We start from the raw sequence: 25440 nt of genomic DNA on the forward strand, positions 1-25440 counted from the left end.
AAGAGGGAGCGGCAGGGACAGGAGAGGGGGGGGGGAGTGGGCAAGAGAGCGTCGAGGAGAGGCAGCCTGCAGATGTGCAGTAAAGGGGTATTGGGAGGTGTGTGATGTGTGGGGGCGGGGGGGGTGAGGGAATGGCGAGGAGCGCTGCGATCTGCTGCATTCACTTGGGCTATCATTGTCTCTTACGTGACTCGTGTCTCGTGAGAGGTTGGGGCCTGGAGGGAGTCTGGCTTTGCACGCGCACACGCAGACAGACGGATCCTCTGCCGCGTGTTGGCTTCTCGGCTGCCCACCATCTCCGCAGTGGGTGTGCGTGTATGCATGCCCTACGCACCAACGCAGACAGCTGAAGGTGGCTGCCCATGCGTTCCCCCTTTCCATCCTTGCCTTTTGATAGCGCCTCACACCCCACTTTGATGCTCCTTTCATCCGCTTCTCTTACCTTGCTTGCCGTGTCTCCGTGGCTTGAACAACGAAAGGCGCGCGCGTGTGCCCACCTTCTTCGCCAGTGCGCTCCTTCGCGTGGGGTCCGAGATTTGAGTACGCTGGACGTGCTTGTCTGTGTATCGACTTCCGTTTGCGTGCGTGTATGTTCTCTGTCCTTGCGTGTGCGACTCTTGTGTTTAGTCAGCAATGGCAGTTGAACAGCAGCATTATGACGCCGCACCGCCAGTGCTGCAGCACCGGCTCTGGCTCCAGCACCAGCACGAGCTGCGCGCCCGCTCCCAACCCCTCTTCTCTCCGTCCCCTCTGCTGCCTTTCCAAGGGAACGATCAGTATCCGCTACACTTACTGCAACAACGTGCCCAACATCGAAGGCAGTGACACACACCGACGCGACTTCTGGCTGAAAGTCTCTCTTGTATCCGCACGTACCGCAGAGGTAGACATACCGCAGAACCAACGGAAACCCGTCCGCTGCAAGCGCTTTCGGACCGTGCCACTCGAAAAGCAGCACGACGCAGGGCACAGAAACCCACGTCGATTCCTTCCTTCATCTCGCAGGCCCTTTCTTAGGCCAGACAATGGAAATCCACAAGTCCACGAACGTGCTGGACGGCTTCCTGTCGTCGCTGTCCATGATTCTTGTGAGCGAGATTGGTGACAAGACCTTCTTCATCGCGTGCCTCATGGCGATGCGTCATCCGAAACTGACGGTATACATTGGCGCTCTCGGTGCCCTAGCTGCAATGACGATACTGTCGGCGCTGATGGGCGTGGTGGTGCCCAACCTGCTCTCGGTGCAGGTGACGCAGATATTGGCGGTGGTGCTGTTTATGGTGTTTGGCTGCAAGATCCTTTACGACGAGCTGATACGCAAGAAGTCCGACGACGAGGAGAGCGAGGACGAGATGACGGAGGCTGCTGCGGCGTTGCGCCGTCGCGATCCGAACGATCCGGCTGAGACAGGTAGCATGGCGTCGTCGGCCTACGTAAGCGCGCCGGCGCGCCGCTGGCGCAAGCTGCTCAACCCCGTCATGGTAGAGGCGTTCACGCTAACCTTCGTCGCCGAATGGGGAGACCGCAGCCAGCTGGCCACGATTGCGCTGGCGGCTGCGAAGAACCCGTACGGCGTGACAGTCGGCGGTATTCTCGGCCACGCCCTCTGCACCGGCGGCGCCGTTGTGTGCGGCAACCTCATCGCGCAGCGCGTGTCCATGAAGACGGTGAACGTCGTTGGCGGGGTTCTTTTTATCATGTTCGGTCTCGTGACCTTGTACGAGCTGATTTATGGCGAGCATGAGATCTCCAAGACCCACGAGCACCCCGGGAGGACGGAGTAGTCAGTATGGAATGGGTACGCACACACACGTTCACAGGCAAAACACCCCACAGCCCCGTTACCCAGTTTCACGACAGCACAGAGGATGGTGTCCATTGCGCTCTCTCTCTCCTGCATTTTCTTCCTGCTTCCAAGCGCCGTGTTGTCCTGTTCTGAATGTGTTTCGTTATGACCACGTCGTCTCACTCTCCCTCGCTGCCGTTGTGCGCCAGTGTGTCGCTCTGCTTCTCTTGCTTGTCGGTGTTGTTTATCGGATAGAAGCAGCCCCTCCTCCCCCTCCCCCTTTCTCATTTGGTCATTCGACTTTTTCCTTTTTTTGTGGTTTGCCATCCCGTTTCGTTGTTACCGCACGTAGTTGCTCGCATGCGGCAGGCGTCCCCCTACCCCTCTCCCTCGTCGAGTGCGTGTGCGCATGAGAGAGCGAGCGAGCGAGCGAGAGCGAGGGCGAGGGCGAGGGGAGGGTGCGTTTCTGTGTGCATACTCTCTCCCCCGCTTTCTTCCCCGGGCATAAACACATGCAGTCGGCTTCACATTGCATGCCCAGGCGCACGGCACACGGGACCTGATCAAAGCGCAGTCCACCTCCAGAGCCGAAAGAGGAACGACAGGTGCAACGTCGACGAGGGTGCAACGGCACGAGCTCGAGGTTGGAAGCATGGACCAATGGGCACTCTTATGTTAGGCTCACACCGACATCTATGCATGCATGAGTACCCCACGTCCACTCCAGCCCCTCCGGCTCACGCCACGTGCGCCGTCTTGCGACCTCACCGCTCCCCTTCCTCGTTGCAGCGAGTGCTGTGTGCGCGCGCGCTTGTGAAGCTGACGTTATTGATTGTCTCTCGCTCACCTCCGCCCTCGTATGTGAGAGGCGTAGGCGCGTGTTTCCTACTCCTGTGTGTGTCTGTCGTTGCTGCTGCTGCCGCTCTGCGGTCCCTCCCTCCCTCCTCTCTCTGCCGCCTTCGCCATCCTCTCGCTCTCCTCCCCTTGAGCGGTTTAGTCGTTTGTTCCTGCTCGCCTTGCCGTTCTCCCCATCGTTGTGGGGGCTTGCCCGGACACGTTTGTGTGTATGTGTGTGTGCGTGTGTGCCCGATGTGCGCACGTAGGATGGGGGAGTGAGGGTGAGGGTGGGGGTGAGTGGGCACTTTCGCGGTGGCCGTGGTTTGTCGAAGGAGTGAACGAGCTAAAGGAGCTCGTGTGCGGCGGAGGCGCGGGGTGGGGGGAGAGAGGGAGGGAGGGAGGGGGTCGAGCAGGCGCTACAGCTCTTCTTACTGATTATCTCGTCCTTCATTGGGGCACTTGTGTACATGTCTGCGTATTCGTCGCTGTTCTTCATTGTTCCTCCTCCTTGGCGCCGTCGCATCTCTGTCTGCTGGATTCGCTCCCTGCCACGGCCGTGTGCACGCCCGCTCAACCTGCGAGTGTCGGACTTTCGTGTCTCTTCGGGCATGGTGGCGGTGGCGGGCGCCCTCTGTGCGTGTGTCATGTGGTTGGTGACAGACCGATGCCCCCCTTTTCTGTCGAGGCCACTTGTCAGGCCTTCCTTTTGGATTGTTATTTATTTTTTTGCCTTCAACGCCGCCTTGATTACAAGAGACACCCCTCATTGTGTGGCATCTCAGGGTCGAGCACACGCGCTCTGTGGGGGGCAGCTGAGTAGCCCCCTGCCAGTGCCGAAGCACTTCTGGTGTTGGTGGGGCTCAAGAGCCGGCGACGTGCGGGAGGTCAGAGCGATGTAACGCCACTGATGTCAGTGGCCAGGCCGTATATAGCGCTGCGTCGGAGCGATCCGCGACTGTGAACACCACTGTGCCATCCATTTGGTAGGCAACGTGTGAGCGTGACTCGAGCGTATCTCGCCCGGCCCTCACTGCCCTGCCGATGGGGGACGCCTGTGTGCCACCCCGAGGGTGGTGCGCCGAGGTGGCGGGCGGCATAATGGGAGGCGACTGTGTGGCGGACTGCTCAGCGGGTGGGCAGAGTATGAGGCAGCGACGGTGCTCCGATGACTGTGTCGGTGCATTGCTGTAACGCGCTTCTGGCGCTGCTTCGCACCAGGCGGAACGGGGGCCTGTGGCGGGCGGGGGTGATGCAGCGGTGTGGCGTTCCGCTCATGCTGTGTGGCGGGAGACCGTATACGTTTGGAAGTGAGGAGAGAATAGACCTCGCGACATGACGATCAAAGAAGGGAATGGGTGAAGAGTATGAAGAAGGAGAGACAAGGCCGAGAGGGCAGCAGACAGACCATGGCTTGCGATGTGGTGCCTGTGCTTGTGTGCTGTCTCTCTCTCTCCTTCCATCGAGGACGTGCGCGTGTTGTGCCTCGCTGCTCTCCTCTCTCTCTCTCTCGTGTATTCTTTCGCTCCATTTCTATGTTTCCCCTCCGTCACCGGTACGGTAAACTCTAAGGGTCCCAACACCGACGATGCGACTCTGTGAGTACGCGGATAGAAGAACACCATACGGAACGAAGAGGGACGCAGCTCACTCGCTGCCGCATGCCCGTCCTCCCTCCCTCCCTCCTGCTTCGAGATGTTCCATGGGATACGCGCTGGGTTATCGGGAAGGAAAGCGAGGCTGCTGGCCGTTTTTTGTGTGTGTGGGTGCTGCTGCTGGTTTTGCATGTGGGGATCTGTTAAGGCAGACCCACGCACACGCGCACTCTCCCCACCACCACCACCACCACCACTCTCTCATCTTCATCTGCTGCGTCTTTCCGCGTTTCTCCGTTGCCCACAACCCCCACTTCAATTGTCCACACACACACACACACACACACGGGCGGCGCACATGCCACATGCGCGCTGGTGTGCTGAGCCGCGTGTATCTGCGACGTTCTCTTGGCACCCGTGGGCTGCCTTTCTGCACTCGACGTGAACATGTCATCTCATTTCGAGAAGTAAAATCCCTCGCTCACGAAGAAAAAAACTACGCGGGGCGCCTAGCACTGGCTGTGCACTCCCCCAACATCCGCTGCAGCAACCACACAGCCGCCATTGAGGTTACTGCGCGCACGACGGCGTCACTGTTTCTCTCCTCTCTCGCTCGCTCGCTCGCTCGCTCTTCCATCGCTTCGACCGACGCTCTCACAGCGTGCGGTGCTGTTGACTGGCGCAGTAGTGTCAGCGAGAAGGCGTTTTTCCGCTTTCCTGCTCGCGCTCTCTCTGCGTGTGATCTCTGCTCTCTCGCTCGTCCAATCATCCCTTCCACGCACACGAGTAAACGTGCCCTGCCGTAGCCCTACCATGACGGAGGTAACTTCACCATACCGTGGCAGGGCCAAGGAGATGTGGCCGGCACCGGCTGCAGATGTAGAGAGCGAAGCCGCCGCCGCTGCCGCAGCGCCGCCGCAGCAGACAAAAGTGTGCTTTAACGTTTGCCGCCAGGAGCAGTACCACCCAAACAAGGGGTACCGGCACCTTGCGCGGAAGCTGCGGCAGGGCGGCATGGTAGAAGTAAACAAGGAGGACATCACGCTGGACCGCCTGAGCGCCAGCGACATCGTCCTCTTCCCTGCGCCGCAGACGCCCTTCTCGGAGGAGGACATGGCAGTGATTCGGCAGTACGTGGAAGGCGGCGGCTCTGCCATGATCCTCTTAGGTGACGGCCACGGGGGGCAGTACTCGTACCTCAGTAGGACCCTCGACGACTGGACAGGGATCACCATCAACGAGGATTGCGTCGTGCGCACTGTTCTGCACCGCTACCTGCATCCCAAGGAAGTGTGCGTGACCAACGGCATCACGAACCGCGCTATCAACAAGGCCGCTGGCAAGAAAGTGTTCGGCGCCGTGGGCGGGTCGCCGAGCAGCGGCTTCGGTGGCGGGACGGGCAGCATAAGGGCGAAGGGCGCCACCTCCACCATGGGCATCGGCTCCACGCTCATGACGCTCAACCGCACGGTCGGTCCTGGGCAGGCAGCAAACGCGGCGCTACTCGCGCAGAGCGCCGCCGCAGGAAGCGCTGCGGCCATGGCTGTCGACGAGGCCGAACAGGAGGCCACCAGTCTGGTCTTTGTGTATCCATACGGCCTCACCTTCAACGTGCAGCGGCCCGCCATCCCGCTCCTCAGCAGCGGTTTCATGGCGTACCCGCTGAACCGCCCGATCGCGGCGGCGTGGGAATGCCCAAAGGTGGTGGAGCATCTTGGGCGTCGCAAGCAGGGCAAACTGCTGATGATCGGGTCGGCGCAGCTCTTCGATGACGCGTGGATTGAGAAAGAGGAGAACAGCACACTCGCCTCCATCCTCTTCGACTACCTTGACCACAAGCTGAAGCTGAACCAGATCGATGCTGACGAGCCGGATATTACGGACTACCACCACCTTCCTGATACCGCTTCCCTCTCCGAGCGGTTGCGCGTGGCTGTAGAGCAGCACGAGGAGCTGCCGCGTGATTTTACGCAGCTGTTCGAGCTAGATTCGTTCAAGATCGACACGGACAAAATACCAGATGTGGTGGACACCTACTCGAAGCTATCTGTGAAGGTGGAGCCGCTGACACTGATCCCGCCGGAGTTCCAGACGCCGCTGCCGCCGGTGAAGCCCGCCGTTTTTGAGCCGATTCACCGCGACCCGCCCCCGCCAGGGCTGGACCTCTTCGATCTCGACGAGGAGTTCGCGCCGGAGCGGGTCCGACTCAGCCAGCTCACGAACAAGTGCAAGGCGGATGACGTAGAGTACTACATCTTGCAGGCGGCGGAGGTGATGGGAGTGACGAAGAAACTGCGCAGCCCACGCAACCGCGACCCGCGCGCGCTGCTCGACTACGTGTTCCGCCAGGTGGTGGACTACAAGAAGGTGAACAGTGGCCCTGTCGTGTCACAGGAGGTCGGATATGGCGATGCCGCCTCCGGGGCGGCTGCGACAGACAACGCCGCTGCCGCCGCTGCCGCTCAGAACATGATGCGCGTGATTCGCGTCAGCAACGACGGCACCGGCGACGCGACCCCGTTCGACGAGAACCCACTCTGGAACCTCTACCTAGAGGCGGACTTTGCAAAGGGCACCATCGAGGGTAACCTGCAACTGCTGCGGGACTCGAGCCGCTTCAGCGCACAGGAGGCGCGTATCGAGGGCGACATCAAGCCGCCAGGCGAGCGTGAGTATTCGATGGAGTGGGGCGTCGTGCTAGACGCCGCTAATGGCGAGCAGATCATCTACGTGTTCTTAGCAATGATCCAAGGCAACCAGCTGCGCGGCGTGTGTGAGCAGGGCGGCGGCGGCAACACCCGCAACTTCCTATATACGCTAGAAGAGCTGTAGTTCGGAAGCGGCGGTTGGCCGACTGCAGTTTTCTGGCGTTTCTATCTAGCGAGCAGGGTGTATATATATATATACATTTTTTCTGTTGTTCTCTTGCCTCGCCGCTCATCGTTGCGTGTGCATCCCCTACCTCCCTCCAGCTCTCGCACAGTCTTACCCCCTCTTACATTGGAGCTTGCTCTTTCTCGGTCTCCCGGCGTATGTGTGTAGTGCGTGCGCGTCTTGGTTGTGCGTGTATGAGGCCGTTTACACCTTTCCGCCTTTCGCTCCGTCCGTGTGTGTGCGTGCGCGTCTTCAGCCAACTTTAGTGCGTTCTTCTCTTCCTCGCTTCGCCACCGCGCTCGTGTTTTCATTGTTGCACCCCTCGTGGACAGTTTCGAAGGTGAAGATTGTGCATGGCTGCCTGGTCGTGTGCCGTATGTGCCTGTATGTGTGTATCGTGATGTCAGTCATGTGGATGTGCGTCCGTGTGCGTTATCCTTCTTGCTTCCTCCCCAAGGCATGGCGGGGCTCGCCGTCGCACAGCGAACGAGGCGCACCCGTGTACGTGTGTGTGCAGCCAAGCAACGGAGGACGACATGGAAGCGAGCGACTCGCTGGGGAGGGTGAACGAAGGGGAGATGGGAGGGGTGTGCATCATGTTGCAGGAGGAGCGCTTTTATGTTTTTTTCTTGGATGTAGATAAGCGTGCCCGCCACCTCCCTCCCTCCCTCCACGGATCCCTGGGCAAAGACGCCGTGCACACTGGGATGAAGGCGGCGCGCTCTGAACACACACAAGACGAGAGAAGGGTAAAAAAACAAAGGGAAAAGAAGATTCAGCTCAACAAGCAACATCTACGGAGTCACTGCATATGTTTGTCAATCGTGTAACCGACGAAGACGGTCGCTAGGATGACGGCGGAGGCAGCAGCACATGGTAGCGCTGCTATTCGTCGGCGTTCGCCTTTGATGTGGAAGTTGGGCAAGCGAATCTGCTAGTGAGGCAGCGTGGAGCGAGTTGATGCCAGCGATGACGGCACGAAGTAAGCCGGGGGTAGCGCTGACTAGAATGGTATGCCCTTTCGCGTCCTCTCATCCCTCTCTCCCCTCTCTTCCCCTCCCTTCCGCGGGTCGCATGGCTGACCCCGGGGGTGTCTCACAAGGACAAGGGAGAAGTGCATACGCCGAGTAGTCGAACCTGACGCATCCCCACGACCCTCCTTCTGCAGCCTCAAGAGGCTTTTCAAAATAGAGGCCGTGCCCACCACAACACACGGATAACACCACCGAACGTACGGCCACCCACACACACGCACACACACACACACACACACGCACGCACACAGAGGAGGAGGGGGCGTGTCACCAGAGGCGTTCTCTTTTCTCCATCTCTGTGTTTCTGCCTGCTTCGTTCTCGCTCGCCACGTGACGGGATTATATCGGAAGGGCGGTTCCGAGACACCCTCCCTCCTTTGGACACGCACACCTCGGAGAGACGAGATGCGGCTGAATATTACGTCTGCAAAGGAACGCCACGGCGAGGCGTGCACGACTGTCGCCGTCTCCCTAAATGGCGACATCATCAGCGGTAGCGACGACTTCACTGTTCGTCGATGGAATGCCAACGGGGAGGCGCTAGGAGTGGTGAAGGAGTTTGATAGCTGCGTCACCTTTGTGACGTGGGTGCCGACGGTGGGGCGCGGTGCGCGTCTGGCCCGTGGCGCAGCAGCGGAAACGCGTGAGGGGCGTGACAACTGCCTTGTCGCGTGTGCCGATGGCAGCTTTTCCTTCCTGAACACGGCGAGCGGGCGAGTGGAGCGGACTATCGAGGCGCACGCTGGCAGCATTACGGCCGCTGTCTACGTCGCCGACGGCTCCTCCATCATCACGGCCGGCGAGGACGGGTGCGTGAAGGTGTGGTCGCAGGCCGGCATCCCTCGCACGACTCTCACCAACGCCGGCCGGTGCATCAACGCGCTCTGCTGGGGTACGGAGGCGACCGAGCTGGGCGGTGACTGCGTGCTGTACGCCGTAGGCAGCGACGTCGTCATCAAGCCGCTGAACCCTGCCATGAAGAAGCAGATCAAGTGGAAGGCGCACAAAGGCGTTGTGCTGTGCGCGGACTGGTCGCGCATGAGCGGCATGATCGTGACGGGCGGCGAGGACGGCGTGTACAAGGTGTGGGACCCGTATGGCTGCAGCATCTTCGTCTCTCCCGCCGGCGAGCACCCCGTTACGTCGGTGCGCTTTGCCGCCGATGGTGAGAGCTTCGCGGTCGGCTCCTTCATGAACGTGCGGGTGTGTGACAAGACTGGCTGGAGCCACTCGTACGAGCGTACCACCGAGGGCAGCGCCATGGCGCTGGACTGGATGCCAGATGGTACGCAGATGATCCTCGGCAACGGCACTGGCGCGCTTAGCATTGCGCAGATCGTGGACCGCAAGGTGAGTTGGGGGCCCTACACCGTCACCCTCCTTGATAGCCGCCGGCTTACCGTGCAAGACGTGGTCAAAGACACGGTGCAGGAAATCGAGCTGGCGGACAAGGTGATCAAGCTAGAGCTAGGCTGCGGCTACCTCGTCGTGTGCACGACAACGCAGTGCTGCTGCTACCCCATAGACCGCTTGAACGCGCCAGTGCAGTTCGACCTGCGTGACCCCGTCATCTCCATCATTCTCGGGCCGCGCCAGTTCCTGCTGGCCGACTGCAGCCAGGGGCTGCAGGTGTACTCGTACGAGGGCCGCCAGATCAGCGTGCTGCGCCTGCAGGTCACGCTGAAGCCCGAGATTATGACAGCAAACCTGCTGTCGTTGTCCCCGGACACCGTGGCGATGCGCAACCCGGCCGACGCGAACCGCATCCTCTTCTTCGATGTGAACAGTGGCAAGCCCTTCGACGCCGCCTCCATAGCCCACCACCTCGACATCGTTTCGGTTCACCTTTCCCAGTCCGGCTCCCTGCACGACCGCAAGATCGCCTTTATTGACCGCAACAACGACTTGTACTTCGGCCCCGTGCACACCCAGCTCGGCTTCCACAAGCTGTCAACGATGACGACCAGCGTGGCATGGCACGACGCCCACGAAACCCTCGTCGCCATCGCAGACGGTTACCTTGCAACGTGGTACTACCCCTCCACCATCTTCACCGATCGCGATTTGCTGTCGCTCACCAAGACCGTGCGCGACGGCGGGCACACGGAGTTCACGCGAAACGACCGCATCACACACTTTCACCACACCCGCGTCCTGGTGCGGCGCGGCGGCGATGGGGCGTTGCTGACGCTGCCGGTCTCGCCGTACACTGTGATGATCTTTCAACTTGTCACGCAGAAGAACAACTGGGACGGCGCCACGCGACTGGCACGTTTCCTGAAGGACCCACTGTTGTGGGCGGTGCTGACCGCTCTAGCACTGCGAGCCGGCGAGCTGAACGTAGCCGAGATCGGCTACGGCGCTCTCAGTGACCTGGCCAAGGTGCGGTACATTCACTACATCAAGGGCATTCCGACGCCGGAGGCGCGGCAGGCAGAGCTCGCACTTTTCCAGCACCGCCCCGCCGAGGCGGAGCGCATCTTGCTGCAAGCTGGGCTCGTCTACCGCTGTATTGACATGAACACGCGTCTGTTCAAGTGGGAGCGGGCACTGGAGATCGCAAAGGAGCGCAAGACGCATCTGGACACGGTGCTGGGCCGCAGGGAGCGCTACTTGCAGGAGGTTTCTCAGCGAGAAACGCTCGCCCCATTCAACGACCTGTCCGGCAAGGTGAAGGTTGACTGGGCGGTGATTGAGGAGAAGGTGAAGCAGGAGCTCATCAAGGAGTCGGAGCGGCCGAACGCGAAGCCATATGCTTAGTGTGTGTCGCTTTCCCCCTAATCTCGCGCCGCCCATGTCAGGTGCGCTGCACCTAGCGTGGGCTAGCGTAGTCGCTACCGTGACCAGCGCTCGTGCTATGATTGCTTCGGTGTGATCTTCACCGCTGTCGACGCTCCTCCTCCCGGTGTCTGCCAACGTTGAGCAAGTACGCTCATATGACTGGTGGCATGAGCGGTTCCGATGTAACCTAGAGAGCCCACGCCGCCCCCTTTTGATTTTTTTGTTTTCATTGGTTCTCAGTCCTCTCGATATGTCTGTTTTTTCCGTCTTCCGTTTGCATACGGGGGGAGGGAGGGGGGAAGGTGCGCATGTGAATGTGTGTGATGTGTGTGGCGCGTGCGGGTGTTTGTGCCCATGGGCACTCAAGATTCAAGCAGTACACACAAGAAGGCACGCGGAATGGAACAGCGGCACTCCGCCATTCGTGGAGTGTGCCGAGTGCACAGAAGGGGGGAGGGGGAGGTTGACATGATGCGTAGCGGACGGAGGCAACACCAACGCGCAAGGGCTGTCGGAGATGGTCCCCTCACCCCCTCCCCTCGTGCTCAACGGAGGGGAAGCGAGTGACTGACATGATTCAAGCAAGCGTCAGCTTGCTCGCGCTTCACCTCACCCATCTCTCTTGTGCGTTGCACGTGTTGCTGACGACCAAGTCCGCGACGCCACGCAGCCCCATTGTCTTCATCTGCTCTGCTGAAGCGTGTGATCACCGTTGTCTTTTTTCTTGTGAGGCTCGAATCAGCGCTTCCTCTCTGCGCCCTTGCTTTTACGCTTGACATGCACTGGCCGTTGCCCACTCTGCACGCTCACACGTGGACTACGAAAACACCCAAACGTCGCAGCGACGAGTCGATCTGTTCATTGGTTCGCTGCACTTCTCTCCTCACCTTTGAGGAAGAGTAACCATTGCAAGATCGCATTGTTCATCTCGCGAGGTCCACTGCTCTTGTCGACCCTCTCCTCGCTTCACGCTGGTATCACCGTTCTCCACCAACTGTAACCAGCGTCGCCCGAATCGGTTAACCGAAGCGAACAAGGTCGTAGCGAGTTAGTGCCTCCATCCACTGCCTGCGCCGCGCCTTCCTCTCCTCCACAGCACGTACGCCAGAATCGGCACACACTGTAAACAGCACAGGAAAAAAAAATATTTCACAGCCGTGTGGTCGTCCTCGCAATGATCGGTGGGGAATACAAGAAGGAGCGGTTCAGCGAGCGCCTGACCATTGCGCAGAACCAGCCCAAGAACCGCGGCTACCTGCCTGGGACACATCTCAAGACGGGCGGCTATGGCACCGGTACGCTGATGGGCAACTGGAGTGAGGAGCGCTTTGACGCGGGGTACTACGACGGCAAGGCAGTTGTCGCGTCCAGTCTACGCCCGGTATGGAGCACCACGTACCGTGAGATGGTGCAGAACGTCGCGGCGCCGCCCGGCTTCGGTGCCCCCGCGTCCGGCGCTGGCAGCAGCAGCTGCACGACCGCCAGTCGCACATCCGCGGCCAACACGTGCGATCGCACGCAGTTCTCTCAGCAGACGTTCATGGCCATCGAGGACCACACGGGGAGATCGTACCCGGCCCACCAGCCCCAACTCGACCCTGCGTGGCAGGAAGCCGTGCAGAGCACCCGCCATAGCACCTTCCAGTCCTCCTACACTCACCCCGACGTGCGGCGGCAGGAGGCGAAGGCGTACGTGCCGCCGGTGCTAGGTGGCAAGCCGTCGTCGCAGTCCACCGGCGTCCTGCTGCGCCTTCGCCGGCAGCTAGAGCTGGCACAGGAGTCGCTGGACAGCTCCTCCGGTACGGGCACGGTCGTCTCCGCCTTTCCGGGCAATGTAATCCGCTCCGTCCGCAAGGCGTTGGCCAAAGCCTGCACTGACCCCAACGGCAACGTCAACACGGAAGAGCTGCAGGAAGGCTTCGCCGCTGCCGATGTGACCGCAGCCCCGGCTGAGTGCGTGGCGCTGTTGCGCTACTTTGACCATGAGGGCCATCTCACGGCGCCGTACGTGGCGATCGCCGAAGCCGTTCGAGGAGAGATGAACAGCCGCCGTGCCGACCTTGTCGAGAGCGTCTACGGCCTGCTGCGCTCCTTCAGCCCTGACGGTGTTGTCCGCCTCGAGAAGCTGGTTGAGTGGGTTGACGTGGAACAGCTGCCGGCAGTACAGTCGGGCTCCGTGAGCGCGGACGCGGCGCGCGCCGCCTTCGCCGTCCAATGGGATGCCCGCACGCCAACGGCGCACATCACGCAGGCCCGCTTTGCCGACTTCTTTGCCGACGCGTCTTTCGAGATTCCACTGGACAACACGTTTGAGCTGACACTGCGCAATATTTGGCACATGAGCGGCGGCCGCGGCAACTGCGAGAACAAGTCCTGTCGGCGGGTGGTGGTGGTGCACACGAACGGGCGGGTTACGAAGGAAGAGGTCAAGAACGACCTGCTTATAAAGGACAAGGGCGACGAAGCTGCCTTGGATTCGCTGCTGCGCGCGAACTTGGCGAAGCAGGGTATCAAAGATGTCAAGTCTCTCTGTGTGGTGCCACCAGTCTGAGCCATCGTCGTGCGATGCGGCGGCCTCCCGAGACCTATGGCCACGACAGATGACGCGCTGCTGAAACTGCTGTGATACTCGCAATGCCCCCTTTTTCTCGGTGCAGGCGTTTGATCAACGGCGTTTTCCTTCTTTTTCCTGCAAGAGACGACGGCTCTCAAGACGGATGGTTTCCATGCACAGTGCTTCACACGTTATAGCGGGGGCGGTACCGCCAACGCGAGTCACGTCGCTTGCGCATCACCGGAGGGGCAATCAGGCGAGGGAGACAAGGAAGCGAAGAGGGGGAGGATGGTGGCGGCGGACGACGGATGGGTGATGGTTGTCAAGGACGCTGCTGTTTCGTTGCTCTTCCCTTGATCCGCAGTCGTCCATCCCTTTCTTTTTCCTCCGCAAATCGACCCCCCCTTCCCTTCCCTCCCCCAAGAATGGCAACGTGTTATCTCTCAACGTCCGTTTCACGCCTGCGTGTGTGGTGTATGGGCAGCTGGCGCGCAGTCAAGCGGTGGTGGGTGGTGGCGCTACTGGTCTTGGTGCCCTCCCCGTGTGTTCGGATGTGAGGAAGACGGAGGGAGCGAGAGAGGCAGAGAGACAGAGATGTATGTACATTAAACCACGCGCGTATATGATGTCCCCCCCTTCTCCATGGCGTCGTTTTACCTCTTCTTCCGTCTTGGTGACGAGAGGGACTGTTGATGGCGCGGGAAGCACTGGACACACGTGCACACGAAACGGGCAGCACACCCGACAGCAAAGAAAAAAAACAACACACACACACACAGTGGCTGGTTGCGCCTTTTCGCTCTGCGCACAGACGGAGAGAAGGGCGACGGTGATGCATGAGAGACAGAGAAGTCTCAGTGGCTCCATGGATATGTGTTGTGGAATAGAGAGAGGTTGGGGTTTTAGGGCGAAAGGATATGCTTGCGCTGTTCACGTCGCGAGTACGGCGGATGCGCGCCAAGGCACCACCCTTCACTCGACAACCCTTCACCGCCTGCGAGTGGGTGCTACATCCAGCCATTGTGAGGAGGCACGTGCACACATATCTATCGCTAGGGGTCGGCTTGCATGGTGGGGCACACGCGCGAGCCTAAAACGAAACCCCCGCACCTTACATATTACCGCTGTCCTTCTATCATCTCCTCTGGCCACTCGCCCCCTTAGTTTCACTTGTCGCTGCACCTCCCTTCCCTTGCACCTACTCTCTTGCCCTCCTGCCGAGACCCCCGGCATCGCCTCTCACGGAGTGAGCACGGTTGACACGCTTGCTGCACCGCAAACGGCGAGCGATACACTTTTCCTTACTGTTCTTCAGTTGTGTGTTCGCAAGCAACGCGGCTGTGTCTGTATTACAACATCTATCCTCTTCCCCTCTGCTCGCTTCCCAAAGGCACGCAGTGCCGGAGAATACGGAGGAGACGACTAGCACCGTTTTTCTTTTTAGTGGAGCGCCTCTCTAACCTGCCGTATTGCGTCACGCGCGCGTTGTTTCTCCTCCTCTTGCGTCTCCTCTTCTTCTGCTCTCCACTGATATTCTTTGCCGCCCCCGCTCACGTCATCGAATGGCACGTGCGCGTTGTTTTCTCTCCATCTTGGCAGACGCGGAGGCACCAATTGCGTGCTCCTCTTCTTGTTCCGCTCTTGTGCGTAAGCCAGGTGCGATCTGGAGTCCCAGCGCCCGCTACCACGCCGGCGTTTGCCGTGACACACCCACGCCCACAACGAATAGGAACATTTGGCTCACCTGCTGGCACAGCCGTTGCCACTGACATCGCTTCTCCCTTTCCTTGCCGGTGCTTTCCATCGCCGACGCTCACCCGCGCACGTCAGCGTCGACTGTTGTTTCTTCCTTGTCTAACGGGATCCCTAACAAGCGAAGGAGAGAGGGAGACGGAAGACGATACACACGCACACGCCCGTGCATGAGCAAGGAGTCTGTCCCTCATCCGCAGTGCACTTTATATTCTCGTCTTTCTCTCCTTGTATGTGTCTGCTCTCTGAGCAGCTCGCCCACGCCACCTCCCCCTTCCCCACACGCTTTTGTTGCACGCGCGCGCGTGTGTGTGTGTGTCATTCTCCCCCGAAAAGAGGAGGGCACGTCAAGGCACACCACGACCAACACACAGTGAGGGAGAAGTCCGGAAGCGCGCACGAGACTCAAACAACAACCGGAGAACAAGAGAAAAAAATACAATGCTGCGCTGCTGCTCTGCTCTCATGTGCCTGACGGCGGTACCAAGCCGCGTCTCGCCGGTTGCCGCCGCCGCTGCTGCCGATATCGCGGTTTCCTCGGAGGCGACAGCCAACCTCATGGCAGATGTGGACAAGAAGGACCCGCAATACAAGCAGATCTTTCTGGAGCGCTTCCGAAAGAAGCTGCAGTCGGACAAGACGGGCATGAACGACTTGGAGAGTTTTGTGGAGCTGCCCGAGGGGGTCGCGCCGTCGGTGGCGTCGATTGGTCCTATCAAGCGGGGCAGTGAGCCACTCCCGCCGTGGCTAAAGCTAAAGGTGCCGAAGGGCATGACGCACCGCCCACGATTCAATCGCATCCGCCGTAGCATGCGCGAGAAGAATCTTTCGACAGTGTGCGAGGAGGCCAAATGCCCCAATATTGGGGAGTGCTGGGGCGGCAGCGACGACGAGGGCACGGCGACGGCCACTATCATGGTGATGGGCTCGCACTGCACCCGCGGGTGCCGGTTTTGCTCGGTGCTGACGAGCCGCCGCCCGCCTCCGTTGGACCCGGAGGAGCCAGAGAAGGTAGCTGCCGCCGTGCACGAGATGGGCGTGGACTACATCGTAATGACAATGGTCGACCGTGACGATTTGCCAGACGGCGGTGCCTCGCATGTGTGCCGCTGCATCCACACCATTAAGGAGAAGAATCCGGAGCTGATGCTGGAGGCCCTCGTCGGCGACTTCCACGGTGATCTGAAGCTGGTGGAGCAGTTGGCGGTTACCCCGCTGAGTGTCTACGCGCACAACATCGAGTGTGTGGAGCGTATTACGCCGCGCGTGCGTGACCGGCGCGCCTCGTACAAGCAGTCGCTGCAAACACTGGAGCACGTTACGAAGTGGACCAATGGCAAGATGCTCACAAAGAGCAGTATCATGCTGGGTCTCGGCGAGGAAGAAGAGGAGGTGCGGCAGACACTGCGCGATCTGCGCACCGCTGGTGTGTCGGCGGTGACCCTTGGCCAGTACCTGCAGCCCTCACGCACCCGCCTGAAGGTGTCCCGCTACGCCCACCCGAAGGAGTTCGAGATGTGGGAGAGGGAGGCGATGGACATGGGGTTCCTCTACTGCGCCTCGGGCCCGATGGTGCGCAGCTCCTACAGGGCTGGCGAGTACTACATCAAGAACATTCTGAAGCAACGCCAGAGCGCCGAGGGTGGAAAGGCTACGGCGGCCGCCACCTCTGTCCACGCAGGTGCCGCGATTGCGTAAAGAGAGGCGCACGCGCAATGAGCATCTGTGGATGGCGAAGCGGAACTGATGACGCGGCCGCCGATCCCCATTGTCGGCGGTGATGTGACTGCATGTGCGCGAGGACGGCGCAGCGCTCTGTTGTTGTTGCGCGTTGTCTCTGGTGTTCAGCTCAGCACCTTCGGCACAGGCAGAGAAGTGTGTTCCCATATTGTTTCACTCTTCCGTGTGAGCTGCGCGTGCGTGCCCTCCCCTCTCCTCGCATGATGTGCGTCGCGTTTTTTTTCTTCTTCTTTGGTGCTTCTGTTGGCCCAGGCGGTCGTGCGTTGTAGCAGAACGTTCATACTGCGAAGAGGGAGGTGAGCTACACGGGGTCTCCCGTCGCCACCGCCTCATAATGGGCGGAGGGCATGCCTTGCCAGGCGATTTTTCTTCAGCGGAAAGGTCACTCTGGCCGACTGCAAAGGCATGCGATGATGACAGGGAGGCTGCGCCTCCTCCTTCGTCCACTCAGCAGCCATGAACATTAGGGTGGGTAGGGCAGGGATAGGCACACACCGCCATGGGCGCGTCCACTCGGCTTCTTCTGTGTGGCCTCTGAGTGTCCGATCTGTGATGCAAGAATTTCGCCTTCTGGCACGTCACGGACACCCGTGTTTACCGCGCGCGAGCAGGGAGTGAGGGACATGGACAGTGTTGCTGCCCAGTTGTTCGCGCCGAGCAGGGCGGTGGCGCGAGCCTGTTTCTCTTCCCATAAGGTTTCCTCTGCATCCCACCTCTTTCTTCCTTCACCTCCCTCTGTCGCTGCGCCGTCTTTCTTGCGTCCTTTGAATACCATCGTGTTATCTGCGATGGCGTGCCACCTCCTGTGCGCCCCCCCTCCACACACACACACACACACACCATGACACGCCCTTACTCGTGGCAACCGCGACACAAGAGCAGCGAACTGCACCCGTGCGCGCGTCTTCCTCTTTCTGGGCAGGTCTCATTTTCGTTCCTTTGCTGGATCACGCTCTCTCTCTCGCAGACCGTTGTGGACTATTGGTGGGTCGGCGTACTTGCATCTACTAGGTGTTTGCAGCGGAAAGCTCGGAGCCCACCGGCGTGCACGCGCGCCTCATCGTGAATGAACTGGCACAGAGAGTCGCCGCAGACGTTCTTCATTTTTTTTTCACGGCAGGAAGCAAGCTAGACCTCGAACGACAGCGCGAGGAAGACACGCCCGCATATCCCGGAACTCTTTGCATACGTACTGCTGCAGAGGCATTCAACCAGCCTCAGTGGTGGAGGCGCAAGCAGCAACAAGAGAAAGTCACACATGTACACCCCCCTCCCGGGTTCACACACACACACACAGCACAGCACAGCTCGCAAACCGCTACCTTCAAGCGCACAGCCCCATACACACGCACACGCACACTCATCCTCTCTCCCTCCCCTCACCTCCCCCTCCCTCTGCTTGTCTGCGTGTGCGCACACATTTGACCCCGCCCGTCTTTTTTTTTCGGATATACTCCCTGTTAAGGCGTATTTTCATTCGCCTCTTTGATCTCTTCATCATCACCATCACTCTTCTCCGCTCCCTCACTCCCCTCTCTCTCTTCTGTTGGGGGGGGGTCTCCACCGCCTTCGTTGTGCACGCCCTTTTTTTCTTTGATTTCACCGCCTTGTCCATCGACGCACACACACACACACACACACACACACACACACACACACGACCGGAGGAGACAGACAGGAATAAAAAACGAAAGGCGCCCGCCCACCCATACGAGCACATCACGTACGCACAGCCGGAGGTGTGTGTGTGGGTGGGCAGGGGAGAAAACAAAGAGCAGGTTGTCATTAGAGGCTGAGGGAGAGTTGTATATATATATATATATGGCATGCATGTACACCACCTCCTTTTATTTATTTTGGTTATTATTATTTTTTTTGACTGTGCGTGCGTGTTGACGGCTGTGCTGATTGAGGATATTCGCGGCCTTCTTCCTCGTTGGGGCATTTCTTTGGTGGCCGTCGCGGTTTCGCTTCTACTTTGTATGTATGTGTGTGTGTGTCTGTGAGGTGCGCGCTATCCTTGTTTTTTTTTTCCCTCATCGTCTTTCATCTTCGTACGCGTCCCTGCTGCCGTTGACGTTTGCCTGAATAGAAAAGAAAACGGAGTCGGCCTCTTCCCCTCACCCCTCTCCGTGTGTTGTTTCATCCCTGGAGCTGACTACGGCCTCCTCTTTTTCTTTTGTTTTTGTTTTCGCGTGCTTACCTCTATTGCTTGCCGCATCGCGCTCGCCTATGCCTCTTTGCGCACGTGTCCCCGGTGTGTGCTTCTCCTTGTTAAATTCATCTTACCTCGTGGGACGAATTTAGTTTCTTGTCTGTGCGTCTTGGCTCGGGTGGTGTGTAGTGAGCAAGTAGGTGTATGCGTATCTGCGTGTGAACAGAAGTGGCGGCCTCCTCCCTCCTTGTCTTCCCTTCACTCACTTTTCGCTTTTCGCTATTTTTTTTTCGTTCGGGTCTGTCTGCGAGGCGGGCTGCAGCACGACATATATATTTTTTTTTCGAAATTGGATGTTGGCGCGCGCGTTTGTGAGGTGACCAAACGGACCCAGTCATCCGGTGGGCTACTCGAGCATCACCGGCGCATCACCCTCACGTTCCCCCTCCCTCGTCACCGTCCTTCACGCGTTCTCCATTGCTACACGGTCGCCGCACGATCGCAACGACCACCGCCGCGTCACACCATCTCTCATTCTTTCTCGCCTTCCCGCTTTGATTTTCGTTTGCATCCCCTTCGCTGTGCAATCTTTCTCCATACACGCCCTCCCCCCCTGCCCATTTTTGTGTGTTCCGTCTCTCATTATTTTATTCATTACTCTCTCCCTCTTGTCTTTACCTCTGATGTCAAGTAGCGGTCCCTTGACGGACGCGCACCGCAGGTCCGAGTCGACGATCAGCGGTCTTTTCTCGATCCCCGCCGATGTGAATCCCGTCATGAGCGGGAAAACAACAAAGGCTCCAGTAGTGCCCATCGCTGCCTCGCTGTTTCCGGCAAACATCGCAGTCATGGTCGACGATGACCTCGCGCCTGGCGTGGCTGACTTTGGCGTCACCGCAGAGCCATCTGTGCTTCGCTTGTCATCCGTTGAGTGCGAGGTTTTTGAGAATTCCATCACAGACATGGGCGATGGCGGGGCCCCATCTCTGTCAATGGTGAGCCGTCGCGACATGTCGCTTGCGGACATCTTCCGAATGCGGCTGGAAGGCTGCCGTGCGCGGCACACACTCTTCACCGCTACCACGTCACTACGCGGCAGCCTGGCCTCGTCGCTGCGCTCTACCTCGGGGTCGCCCATGCTCCCGCTCACTGGCCGCGTGCGTGATCATGCCGGGATCATCGGCGAAACAACCTCGGCAGCCATATCGGCAGCCTCACAAGCGCCTGCGTGGTCGTCCCTTAATGGACTTGGTCGCCCAGTCAACCGCCGATCCAGCATGCTATCGGTGCGCACAAATGCACTGGACACGTCAATTGCCATTCTTCAGCACATGGCACACGACACGGCTGCTCGTGTCGAGGCTGTCTGCAATGCTCGATCTCTTGCCGGCTCCCCGTCCACCGCCACCTCCGCCTGTGGCTCCGTCGCGCTGTCCTCGTTGCAGCCGACCCAGCCCTATCCAACGGACACCCACACTAGCACCCGCGGTTACAAGGTGGTGGGAAGTGGTAACACAGCTTCGGTGGAGGGCAGCTTTAGCGACAGCGACCAGCACACGCCACTGCTGCACACAGTGCACACGCGACAGCTCACCCGCGCTTTGGACTCTCCCTCTCCGCTGAACTCGCTCTCTGAGTCGGAGCTGCGCAGCGGGCACCTGCGCGGTGGCGGTTGCTCACATTTGTCTGCTCATGCCTCGGCAGCACGCCTTGCCGGAGGCGCTGTCGTTGCCAAGGCGGCATCGGACTTAGAGCACAGCTCACCGCTGTCTCACCTGGACAGGTCTCCGTTGGCTGCAAGGCGGCAGTCAAATGGCACAGCGGATCATCGAGCGCCCCATCGGTCAGTGGCGGCCGCCGCCACAGAGGTCACACGGCCAAGCTCACAGAACCAGACGACCGACGTGAGCTTCTACAACCACGACTTCCAGCACATTGTCCCACTCGAAGTAAAGGAGGCGCTCCAGCGTAACATGCGCCCACTCTACGAGGACGACGAGGATGACGACGACGCGCTGCTTCACGACGGGCTCCGTGCGCCGACGCCACCGCCGCTGACATCCTTCCCGAACGTGGCGCACAGCATGTACGAGGATACCTGCAATTTGGACACCCCGTCCAACTACGCGTGCACTCGTGGCACCGGCAGTGTTGATGGTGCCGGCGCGGCGATCGCGGATGCCCTGTTCAGCATTTCTCCGAGTACCCTTCACGCACCTAGTCGACTCTTCGCGTCACCAATCGCACCGGCGCTGCAGACAGCCGCATCCTCGGTGGTTGCCTGGCAAACAGGCGGCACTGGCGGGGCCAAGTCGATCCGCCCATTCGATAGTGGCACAGCGGAGACACTGGGGGCTGGCCTGAGCATCAGCGGTACAGGAGTGCCCTTCCAGACGTGGAAGTTTCCGAGTTTGGGCAAGCCGAACTCCGCGTCCTCGCTGCGTAAGGCGTCGCTCGGCGAGAACGGGAACGCGGAGACGTTGCCGGAGGGCGCGGTGGGAGGTGCGGCCGCGGTGCGTCAACCGGCTGTTCCACCATCCGAGCACTGCAGCCACCCCACTCGCGAGACCCTCATGCCGGGATCGCCGCAGCAGCAATCCAGTGAGTCTCCTCCGCTCACCCGAAACGGACTCCAGGCCACCAGCAAGCACAGCACCTTCAACACGGCTACGACGCCGTGTTCTTCCGTGGCGGCCGGTGCCCTCTCTGGCGCTGGCAACGTTGGCCCGTGCGCAGCGTCCCTGCTGTCGGGTGTGGCCGGCACACATCGAAAGTCCTCAGTTGCGCACGGCACCCTGATGCACTCCCATGACGGCGCAGGTGGGCACTTTGTGCAGGCTGCTGTCGCTCGGGGCTCCCCACCGAGCGCGGCCGTTAGTTTGAGCGCCGCCGCTGACAGCAGCAACACACGCAAGCTGGAGATGGTGTACACACTCTATGAGCGACTGCTGCACGCACGACCTCCCGACAACAGCTTCCCTGCGGCTACCCCGAGGAGTGTGCACACGCTGAACTCGCGAAGTCTGACGGGGGAGTTGATGCCGCCGCTGGACATCTTGCCGTCGACACCGGCTGCCCTGAAAACGTCGCAATCTGGTGCCGCCGGCGCTGGCTTCGAGGTGATGAGTCAGGGCGACTGTTCCCCATCGATGTCCTACTCCGGCGCTCTGAGCCGCTCGGCGGGCTACTACAGCTTCGGTAAGCGGATCAGTCTCAGCCACCCGAACAGGCAGCCGCTGCCACACCAGTTCCTCGGCAGCGCATCAAACCTGCATGCGACGCCGTCGCCGCCGCGCGTGGCGATGCTCGGCACCCCCGCAGTGGCAGACATGACTGTGACTTCGAGCGGTAAAAGCAGCGGCGCCACCATGGCTTTCTCGTCCACTGCGCAGGCGCGGCGACGTACTTTCGACTTGTCAGTGCTGCAGCGCATCGACTCCCGCCCGCTGCTGCAGTCGACGTTATTTTTGCAGAACAACATGCACTCCATCTTCGAGGCGCACGCGCAGTTCACGCGGAAGGAGAAAGTGTACGATGCCGGCCGCGCGGAACACCGCGTCGCGATTGGTTTGTCACCGTCAACCGCGACTGCATCCGTGGCGGTCGAATCCGTGCGCCAGGACACCGTTCCGTTAGAGGAGCAGAGCGCGGCTGTTGTGCCGTCGCCGGCGGGTGTGGCCGATGTGGAGACGCGCGAGTGTGTGACAGAGGCGAATCAGAGGTGGATGACGGGCCACACCGCAATTGCCGAAGCGGCTTCGCCGGTGGTGCTCGGCTCCGCTGCCGCCGCGGCAGCAGCAGCGTCCGCCGCGCGCGAGTCGAACAATACGAGCAGCAGCAGTAGAGGCACCCAAGTCCCATCTATGGGCTCTGAGCTCCCGTCGCCCGTCTCGTCCTCAATAGGTAAGCGGCCCAACGCGTCGAGTCTGTCCGCCAACTGCATCCAAGAAGCGCAGGAGAAGCAGGAGGAGCAGCTCCTCAAGCAGGCCGAGATGCACGTGAGTCCCACCGCCGGTGCAGCCGCCGCCGACGTGCCTGTGGCACATGAGAGCAACGGAATCTCATCACATCGGTACTACCGAGCCCTCACGGAGGCAAAATGCCTCGTACGTCACGTTCACGGCGTCGATGGGGTGGAGCGGGAGGTGGACAACGACTCGATGGACTTGGTCGTGTACGTTGGCATGCACCTGATGGGTTGGTTGGAGGTGGTGAGTCTGCTGGGCTGCGGGAGCTTTGGCCAAGTATTCCTTTGCAAGGACTTGCGCATCTGCGACGGCCACTTTGTCCATCCAAGCGAGATCGAGGGCGAGGACTACGAGTATTGGAACTGCTCCCACGCCTACCTCCCCTTCAGCAGCGTCGACGCCGTGCCGACGCATCGTCCCCTTGTCGCCGTCAAGGTGGTGAAAAGTGTGCCGCTGCTGGAGCAGCAGTCGGTTCTGGAGGCGGAGATGCTCGTGTTGATCGGCGCGCAGACCGCGCTACCACCAGCGAACGCAGCGGGGGAAGCTCGTGAATCGGCCACCTCGACACTGGCAGCCGCAACAGGTGGTCACATTGGTGTCAATGAGCCACCGCCAGAGGATCCACGCTGCGCCAGCATTGCAAAGGTGCTCGCCGACGGCATCTGCCACGGCCATCACTGCATTGTGATGGAGAGGTACGGCGCAAACCTCTACGAGTACATCGCCGCGAATGACCACCGTGGGCTTCCCATGTACCAAATCCGCACTATCGGCGCACAGCTCTTCTCCGCTCTCTCGCTAGTGCACGAGGAGTGCCACATCATCCACGCTGACATCAAGCCAGAGAATGTGCTGCTGACGCTCGACTCGGGCATAGGCATGCTGCGGGTGAAGGATGAGCCGTCGCCCATAACCGCTGCCACTGCAGCTGCGACGCTCCCCGCTGGGACCGCGAGCAACAGCAACGCCAGTAACACCGCAGTAGCGACCAAGACCCCGCGTAGCGTCCCGCACCGGAGGGCGTCTGCTGAGGCTATGCGTCGCTCTCCGAGCAGTACGTCGCCAAATGCCGAACCGCCGTGGCACCAGCAGCGCACCGAGTCTTCGGAGACGTCGCCCGCATCGTCCTCGCTGCCGGCAGAGCGCTCGCACACCGTGCGAGTCGGCCCTGGCGCTGTTGCGCGGCAGCGGCTCGGCCTCAAGGGGGAGCGACGAAACTCGAGCACCCTCCTGGACTTCTCCTCCTCGCCGATGGCGCTCGCGACGTACAAGGGTCACAGTTTTTGTCACCTCCGCTCGAGCTCGGCCAGCCGCGCCACCATCGTGGAGCAAACGGACATGCCGACCCCCGAGCCGCGCCGCATGCACATGCTGAACCAGTCGGCCGGTTTTGTCACCACTGCCGCGAGCGGCATGTCGTTGCAAAGCCTTGGCGGTGGTAGTGCCGGCAGCTACAGTCGTCACATGATGCAAGCACCTGCTGCGTCCGTGGAGGAGGGGCTGGCGGTGCCAGCAGCACCGGTTGTCTCGCACCTGCGCGTTCGGCTCATTGATTTCAGTTCCAGCTGCTACGACGGCGGCCCATTTTACCAATACATCCAGTCCCGCTACTATCGCGCACCGGAGGTGATTGTGGGGGCGCCGTACAACTCTGCAATCGACATCTGGTCGACTGGCTGCTTGCTTGCGGAGCTGCTGCTGGGCATGCCGCTGCTCCCCGGCTGCAACGATCACCATCAGCTCTCGCTCGTGGAGGAGATGATTGAGCCGCTGCCCGACTACCTGGTAGAGAATGGCGACAACGCCGACTTGTTTTACACCGCAGCAGCGACGGAGGGCGAGGGCATTACCAATGCCGCGCTGCCTCGTGCGCCAGCGGCTGCAGCGCCCGGCGCATCTGTGTCAGCGACGCTGCAGCCGCCTCGATTGTTTGCTTTGCGCACGCGCGAGAACTACCTGACGGTCACCGGCAGCGAGCCGCTGCCGTACCGCCGCTACTTCACGTACCAGACCCTGCAGGAGCTGGTGCGGCACTGCCCTCTGACGCTTGAGGAGCGGCGCATGAGCAACGGGCTACATCCGTACGTGCCAGCGAACGAGTCCTCTGCGATCCCCCTCGATGCGACGCCGTCGCTGTCGGTGCGATCTGACATGATGAAGCAGCGCTTCTTGCTCTTCGATTTGCTGCGACGTCTCCTTCAGACTGACTCGAAGCTGCGCCCCACCGCCGCGCAGGCACTCAAGCACCCGTTCTTCAGCTCGCTTCCACCGTATTTCAACACCTTTGCGCTTGACTGAGAAGCTTCAGTTGCGGCGGTGATGGTGCACCTTCCCGAGCTCGTGCGTGCTCTTTTAGTGGTTCGTGGA

The 25440-nt window shown here is 60.4% G+C and overlaps 6 protein-coding genes across 6 annotated transcripts; all 6 read left to right on the forward strand.

Moving 5' to 3' along the window:
• Window positions 1-1025: 1025 nt before the first annotated feature.
• Window positions 1026-1784, forward strand: LMXM_19_0310 (putative membrane protein; the record flags this gene model as incomplete). The annotated part of the gene is made up of 1 exon (XM_003874160.1): window positions 1026-1784. One exon carries the CDS (start codon window positions 1026-1028, stop codon window positions 1782-1784), a length of 759 nt encoding a protein of 252 aa, XP_003874209.1.
• A 3244-nt stretch (window positions 1785-5028) lies between these two features.
• LMXM_19_0320 (intraflagellar transport protein component,putative) lies at window positions 5029-7047 on the forward strand (the record flags this gene model as incomplete). Its single annotated transcript, XM_003874161.1, has 1 exon — window positions 5029-7047. One exon carries the CDS (start codon window positions 5029-5031, stop codon window positions 7045-7047), a length of 2019 nt encoding a protein of 672 aa, XP_003874210.1.
• A 1481-nt stretch (window positions 7048-8528) lies between these two features.
• On the forward strand, window positions 8529-10883 carry LMXM_19_0330 (conserved hypothetical protein; the record flags this gene model as incomplete). Its single annotated transcript, XM_003874162.1, has 1 exon — window positions 8529-10883. The coding sequence occupies one exon, from the start codon at window positions 8529-8531 to the stop codon at window positions 10881-10883; it is 2355 nt and encodes a 784-aa protein (XP_003874211.1).
• A 1195-nt stretch (window positions 10884-12078) lies between these two features.
• On the forward strand, window positions 12079-13455 carry LMXM_19_0340 (conserved hypothetical protein; the record flags this gene model as incomplete). The annotated part of the gene is made up of 1 exon (XM_003874163.1): window positions 12079-13455. The coding sequence occupies one exon, from the start codon at window positions 12079-12081 to the stop codon at window positions 13453-13455; it is 1377 nt and encodes a 458-aa protein (XP_003874212.1).
• A 2196-nt stretch (window positions 13456-15651) lies between these two features.
• Window positions 15652-16908, forward strand: LMXM_19_0350 (lipoic acid synthetase, mitochondrial precursor,putative; the record flags this gene model as incomplete). Its single annotated transcript, XM_003874164.1, has 1 exon — window positions 15652-16908. One exon carries the CDS (start codon window positions 15652-15654, stop codon window positions 16906-16908), a length of 1257 nt encoding a protein of 418 aa, XP_003874213.1.
• Window positions 16909-19788: 2880 nt separating this feature from the next.
• Window positions 19789-25371, forward strand: LMXM_19_0360 (putative protein kinase; the record flags this gene model as incomplete). The annotated part of the gene is made up of 1 exon (XM_003874165.1): window positions 19789-25371. The coding sequence occupies one exon, from the start codon at window positions 19789-19791 to the stop codon at window positions 25369-25371; it is 5583 nt and encodes a 1860-aa protein (XP_003874214.1).
• Window positions 25372-25440: the final 69 nt, after the last annotated feature.

This window comes from Leishmania mexicana, chromosome 19 (assembly GCF_000234665.1).
Source record: "Leishmania mexicana MHOM/GT/2001/U1103 complete genome, chromosome 19".
NCBI classification, from domain to species: Eukaryota; Euglenozoa; class Kinetoplastea; order Trypanosomatida; family Trypanosomatidae; genus Leishmania; species Leishmania mexicana.